The sequence below is a fragment of the Phoenix dactylifera genome, chromosome 4, assembly GCF_051530095.1.
Source record: "Phoenix dactylifera cultivar Ajwa chromosome 4, Ajwa_hap1_PhDact_Kaust_v1.1, whole genome shotgun sequence".
Taxonomy (NCBI): domain Eukaryota; kingdom Viridiplantae; phylum Streptophyta; class Magnoliopsida; order Arecales; family Arecaceae; genus Phoenix; species Phoenix dactylifera.
Genome location: NC_143193.1, coordinates 52,112,736 through 52,119,654, shown reverse-complemented (window position 1 = coordinate 52,119,654; position 6,919 = coordinate 52,112,736). Strand labels below are relative to the sequence as shown.

General features: G+C 41.8%; 1 protein-coding gene across 2 annotated transcripts; it reads right to left on the bottom strand.

Moving 5' to 3' along the window:
* Window positions 1–289: 289 nt before the first annotated feature.
* LOC113462348 (cellulose synthase-like protein H1) lies at window positions 290–6,342 on the bottom strand. Of its 2 annotated transcripts, none has more exons than XM_039133232.3 (9): window positions 5,742–6,342; window positions 5,302–5,626; window positions 4,954–5,079; window positions 4,704–4,820; window positions 2,789–3,001; window positions 2,562–2,676; window positions 2,205–2,392; window positions 1,435–1,785; window positions 290–1,009 (listed from the first exon to the last, which is right to left on the bottom strand). In XM_039133232.3, exons 1-9 carry the CDS (start codon window positions 5,996–5,998, stop codon window positions 467–469), a joined length of 2,235 nt encoding a protein of 744 aa, XP_038989160.3. In that variant the 5' UTR covers window positions 5,999–6,342; the 3' UTR covers window positions 290–466. The 2 variants fall into 2 exon arrangements, with proteins under 2 accessions (XP_038989160.3, XP_038989159.3); XM_039133231.3 differs by having other exon boundaries at window positions 2,205–2,467; window positions 5,742–6,038.
* Window positions 6,343–6,919: the final 577 nt, after the last annotated feature.

Sequence of the window (6,919 nt, the reverse complement as noted above, 5' to 3'; positions counted from 1 at the left end):
ATCCGTTGCTTCGTGAGACTTGTAGGCTGGTTCGAAAGTTGGGCTCTTTCTAAGCAGCATATGTATTTCGAGAGGCGAATAAAACAGCAGGTTGAATTGCCTCATTTGTTGTGCGGCACTCCGGAGAGTTCATCGGGACAAATGTAGCACTTATATACTCTTCCTTGCATCATTTTTTTCTTGATTTGGCAGATTGTACTCATATTAGAACCTTATGAAATGCCGTTGTTAAATAATAATAATAATAATAATAATAATAATAATAATAATAAAAGAAGAAGGCCAAGCATTGTGATCCCATGGTTCAATCCACTTTAATGTTGTTGGAAGGTTGGACTTGTCCATCAATGTTGCGTACTTTTGGATCCTAATGGTAGTGCTATTAAACCCCTCAGCGTGTGGAAGTAGGACCCAATTTTTGTTATTTCTGAAGTTGAAAGTTGAAGCCCAAACCACCCACTTTAGACTAGTGCACCCGTTCCAATACAGAAAACTGCACGAAGAGAGACGCCAAGACAGCAGCTTTCCAAATGACAGGCCAAGGGATTCCATAACTCCCCCTCCCTACAAGACCCCTCGCGAATGGCCAGAGGCTGAGCACCACCCAAACACTGCAAACAAACTCTCCAAGCCCCGGTCCAACGACCGGCCGGCGAAGCCGTAGCAGGCCGACGGTGAGCGCCGCCAGGTTCGCGAGCAGCACTGCAGTGCCAGAGACAAACAATGGCGAGTTGTCGAAGGTAAACCTCCCGGGGTCTTTGTCCGTATCATTGGTATCGGATTGTTGGTCCTTTCGGGTGACTTCGAATACTGTCTCGGAGAGGCCAAGGGTCTTGAGGAGGACGGCAAGCAAACCTAAGAGCCATGCAGTCATTGCGAAGATCCTATTCATCCTCTGGTTGTTCCAATAAGCCCGGACTGAGAGTCCGCATTGGACGTACTCCATTAACGAGTGCATGTTGCAGATGAGGAAGAGCGCCAAAGGAATCACGAAAACAGGTTCTGAGGCCTGCATGAATAATTAAACAATGTGATGGGCATGCAAACTTGTCGGAAAATAATGCATTTCACTTGATAAGGGCTTGCTCAATTGGTACGTATACCTCGTTCGACTCTATCCAATTGAAACTCTATACCAATAAACTAGAAAATAATGCAGTTCTAACTACAATGCACTATATATAGTTGGTACATCTTAATCTAGCAGCTGAGATGTTTGCTTACTAAAATATATTTTTACCATGAGATCGAGATCTGACAATGAAGATTGGCTTACTGAATATAGCCGAGCTGTTAATTTGTGAATAGCCTAAGATGGACTAGAAATCATTTGAGGTAACCTTAACCTTGCTTGTACTGTTTAAAGGGTACTGTCTCATTGAAGTGTCATTCAATCTAATGCCACGAGTATTAATGAAGGAAAAGCTTAATTACCTTGGGCATGAAGGAGGTATTGGCAATGAGACAGTAAGCAGGTAGCAAAGCATAGCAGAGCTCTCCGATGGAGCGTAAGGCCCAAACAATTACAAGCAAATAGGCCAAGCACATCCGAAACTCGAGCTGCTTGGTGAAGGTGGCAAGTATGGGGCTCCTCCTAGTCAATAAGATCTCAAGAAGGCCTGTGGACCACCTCTTGTTTTGTGTCAAGCTCGCCGGACCTCCGGTCGCGGCACTCCCGAGGAATGCAGGTGGATCTAGTTTCAGGCACACTGATTTCCAACCCATCGAGTGAATTCTTAGCCCGGTGAGGACGTCTTCTGCCATCGAGCCATAGGCCCATCCAATCTGGAAAAAAGAAATGCTTTTGAATTAGTTTCCGATCACTGCCGATGACTGAATTGGTGGTCATGGTGGTATTAGGCTAGGTCATGCCAGTTTCCCGATCTAAAGCAAGCTTGCCAATAGTTATATTATGTTGGAAGACCTTTCACTCCTAAAGATTGGCTCAATCTGAACGTAGTGGAGTTGGGTCAAGCTATTGTTATACATAGAGAGATTGGGCTTGCAAAGCTTAGACAAATCTCAGGCCATTGGAAAAGTAGACATGAAAGTGGATGTCAAAGATTTCAGGCCAGGTCTAGCCCAATAATATACCTAATACTTCATCATGTAGGCGGCTAGCCCTTAAAAAGTTGGGCGCATTACATTGTTTTGAAGAAAATTAACCTTTATTCAGGTAAGTTTATTTAAATATAATCGCTGACCTTGTTTCCCCAACATGTATTGAACTCGTAGGTACAGGAGGCAACTCTTTTAGCAGCTTCTACGCTGCTTGAAAGATCGTCGACGCATGAAATTTCTCTAAATTTTCCTGAAGTTATTTGAGAAGCTGACTCTATTAATTCTCTAGAATCCCCATAAATCCTTTGTAGTTCATTGTAAGATAACTCATCTGTCGCAGAAGCAAACATGCCATTTAGCACCAAATAGAGAAAACTGGAATTTTTCCTCCATATTGAAGACTGAACTGAAGATATATTTAAAGATGGAGATAAGTCCTAAAATTTCGATGGACCATCGAATAATCAATTGTTTTGGTCATCATTTTAGAAATGATCTACCATGTTTGCTAACTCCAGCAGGCCTAGGTGTAGAACATATAATTTTTCTTCGGTGAAAGCATCCTGTCCCTCCATAAAATGGACCTTGAAGTCCTCCAGTTCCTCCCACAGTAATCTGAAGCCAAACGAAGGTAATCATCAATTCATCATCTTCAGAGAAAAAAAAAGTTAATCGAAATCTAATTGGCATCGCATAACGAAACGAAGAGCGGAAATCCAATACCTACCTCTTGCAAGACCACTAATTGATTCCCAAAGGGATCATCCTTGAGAGCCCCATAGAACTGCTGTGGTGCTTGAACAAATCCACTTGACACCTCGTTGTCAAACCCGAGTAGCAGACACATGCCATGAAGAATGACCTCAGGGTTATTAGCAAACATGTCACAGTCCACATTGAGCATGAATGGAGCATTTGTCATCACTCCTGAGACCCTTGCCTGCACGTAGACTAGAACTTAACCTTGTCCTTTGGGGAAAAAAAAAAAAACAAAAACAAAAACAAATCATGCAACGTACTTCTTGATCCTGGAAATTATGTCAAGACTAAGCTAGTTTTTGGAGGGTTAAAAAGTACTTTCTGCTCCTTAAAAATACTTTTGGATGGAAAAGAATGTTTTATAAAAAATTTTGAAAAACTATTTTAGTTTTTTCCAAAAAGTTAAAAATAAATTTTTTTTTTTGGAGAAGTTTTATTTTTAGAGTTTTCCAAAAAAAACTGTTTTGAGCTTTAGAACAACTATTTTTTTCACCAAAATATCCTTATTTAAAAAATATTTTTTTCTCCCAAAACCAGCCATCCCGCTGCCTCCTCCTCTCCCACCCATCCCCCTCCCTCTTCTTCAATACCACCCTCAAGGCCCTCTTCCTCTCCCCCGCCGCCGCCCTCGATGCCCTCTGCCTCTTCTCCCTCTTTCTTTCTCCCGATTCTTCACTCTGTAAAATTAAGAAAGAAATTAAATTAAAAGAAGGAAGGGAGAAGGGGGAAAGAAATGGGGCTCCTGAACCGACTCCACGACGCCTCTAGCGACTCCATCCCGATCCTCCTCGTCGTGGCGGCCGCCGGGTGGGTCTCCTACCTCCGCTCCCTCCTCCTCTGCCTCCTCCGCTCCCTCGGCCTCCTACGCCTCCACCCCTCCTCTGTCGCGGTCGACGATCCCTTGTTCTCCGCTGTCGGGTTCGGCCTCGCCGGACTCGTCGTCGTGGCCTCCTCCGGACGTCCCTTCGCCTACGAGGCCTTGCTGTCGGCGGCCGCGGAGGGGGAACGAGAGCAGGGAAAAGTAGGGTTGGAGGATCGGGGGGAGAGCAGGGAGCAGGAGAGGGAGGCGGCGTTGGTGGCGGAGGGAGGGAGGGGAAGGGAGCTGGGCTGGGGGAGTCTGGCAGGGAGGCGGCGGAATTCGGCGAGGTGGTTGGTGGCAGGTTTGGGGAGAAGCTTCGGGAAGAAAGAAGATGAAAGAAGAGAAGGAAAAGAAAAGAAAAAGAGTAGAAAAATAAAAGAAAAAAAAACAAAAAAATAAAAATAAATAAATAAATAAATAAAATATTAGTAATTATTTAATCAATTTTATTATCTAGCTGGAAAATTTATTAGAAAATAAATGGTTATCAAAAAGAAAAAAAATTAATTTACGTTAATAATTATAATATTTTATATTTTTATTATTGTATTATACTATAGATATTATATTATATTATATCATATCATAATACATTGATATGTTATGTTAAATTATTTAATATTATATTAAACTATTATGCTATAATATATAACTTTATATTACTATATTATAATAATATTATATTACATTACAGTAATATAATACTATATCATATTTTTATGTATTAATATATGTTATATTTTATTATATTTTATTGTATAAAATTATATAAGGAAAAAAAATATTTTTGAATCGGAACGAAAAATATATATGTGTGCTCTCTACCACTTTGTATCCTTTCGATGTTATCATCATATCACCATCATACAGTGATGGAGTTGATGACTATAATCTTATTTAAGTTTCAAGTAAAATATATGAACTATAAATTAATGTCGGCCGATCTATATATATAATTACAATTGTCCTATAAATTAGCTTTAACTTTTGAAATTTCCGGCAAGAAAGGAGTTGCGCACGTTACCAGAACGTTCATAGCTCCAGCTTTGTAATGATGTGGAAGTTTTGGCCTCTTCTCTCTAGCCACATATACTAGATGGGGGATGCCACCTTCTAAGCCCTCCTTGTTCTCCCATATAACCTTGCAATATAAATAAATAGACAAAATAAACATGTGAAAATTGAGACTCTTGGTAAGAAAAACAGTAAAAAGAGAGAACTTGTAAGAAAAAATATGATCAAAATTATAAGGTTAATTAAATTAGGCATATTACCTTAATTAGGCTCGGATGGTTTCCTCGTTCAATATTTGAGAAATTAGCAAGCTCATCATCCATGCGATGCGAAATGTAATCTTTAGCAGCATCGTCAATTCTTTGACTTAACTCCTCATACTTATTCTACACAGCAAGACTTAAACTTAGAATGGCTTTCACTAATCATCACCCGGTAATCATAGAGCATAATTTGTGGCGTTAAGTGTTAGCTCAGCTGGTTGGCACCTCTTCCTTACGGGTAGGTTCAAAATTCGTGTAAAATATCCAACTTCCCAATATGTTATATTAAAAAGCTAGCATATGCTGTTTATATATGAAATCATGATATGGTTATTTAATATTTACCTTCATGTATCTCCAGGTGTCCATGAATTCTTGTGAGAGAGTTTGTGAAGCTTGCGGCTCAGAAGAGAAGTACACAAAGGGAGCTCTCACTCTAACGTTGTACTTCTTGCAGAAAGGAACCCATAGCTTCGCAAATTTTGAAGCTTCCACGAGAGAATAGAAGGTCATGGGCGAGCCTCCATCGTCCGAAACATAGCAAGCGAGCTTGTGAGCTGGGTATTCCACAGCCAGCAAAGAGAGCACGGTGTTCGCCGTGATAATCGGAGGCTCGAGCTTGGGGTCCGCCGTGGTGACGAACATGTCCACAGCTGGGAGATCATCGGATCTACGCAAACAGGCACAGAAAAAGAAGGAAAAAAAACTTAAAAACCTAACTTGTGAATCATGAACGTTAAGACCGTCATCCAGCATTTTTATCGACTTGAAGTAAGAACACATACCTCTTCAGGAGGCGTTCGGGGTAGGTTTTGTACTTGACCGGGTTCCATTTGGCATTCATGAAGAGGACCCAGATGAAGGTGAACCAAGACTCGCAAAGGAAGGCGATGAGCCAAATGGAGCCATGGCTATGGAGTGAGGTGAGGCGATAGAGGAGGAGGGAGAGGAGGAGGGCGAGGATGAGAAGGCTTGAGACTCTTTGGAAAGTGTTCTTTAGGGTGATTCTCTCTTGGAGAGGGAGGTTGTGGTGGGTCGCCATGAAGAGAGGATAGGATAAGCAATGAGGCTCTTCTGTTTTGCTGTCTTAATTTATAGATGGTCCGAATGTGCCGATTCCTACCTAAGATTCTTACCCTATCATAGCCACAAATTCAAAATGCCAAACTGTAGAATTCACATGCAGCACCATCACTCACGGTAATCTAGAAATGACTAATATATATTAGTTAAAATTGCGTAAAAAATGCGACAAAATGATCTTTCCAGAAAAACCTCCAAGAAAAATTAATCTTAGTCAACAGCAAAAAAAAAAAAAAAAAAAATGTTGCCCGTTAGGTGTAAGACCGTTGTCTAAAGGTTTTGGCAGTGATTTTGCCGGCCACTGCTGATGCGGCCGCTATCTGAAGAAGTCAAAAGCAATAATTTTTTGATTTTAAGCCAATAGCTAAATAATCGTTGCCTAACAGAATTTTATACACTAATTTTTGCGAAGTAGAAGTAAAGGCTGTGACAAAGAAAAAAAAGCATTTTTTTTGTGTGAGGACCCGTGCGGGCGTGTGTTTAGTCCCACATCGGTTATTCGCCGGGTAGATCTTGGGTACTTATACATGATCAAGGAACTCAAACAATACCTTCTGGCTAGCCATTTTGGGTGAGGTCCTGGGTTGTTACAAATGGTATCAGAGCCGAGGACGGCTCTTGTCCGATGGTGGGAAGGGTGTGAGGCCCAATAGTCCCACATCGGAAAGACTCGTTCCAGAGCCTGGGCATGTGAGGCGGGTGTCTCCAAATCCTGCAGACGCATTTTGGGGAAAAAACAAAACCGGAGAGGGGTGAAGGACGCTTGCGTGAAGCCCCAGAACCGGACAATATCTGGCAGGGGAGCCTCGTGTTCCCCCTCATGTGGCCCCCACGTGGGCACTAGGTGCCTCACGTGCCTCGCAGAGGCGGGGGCGTGACA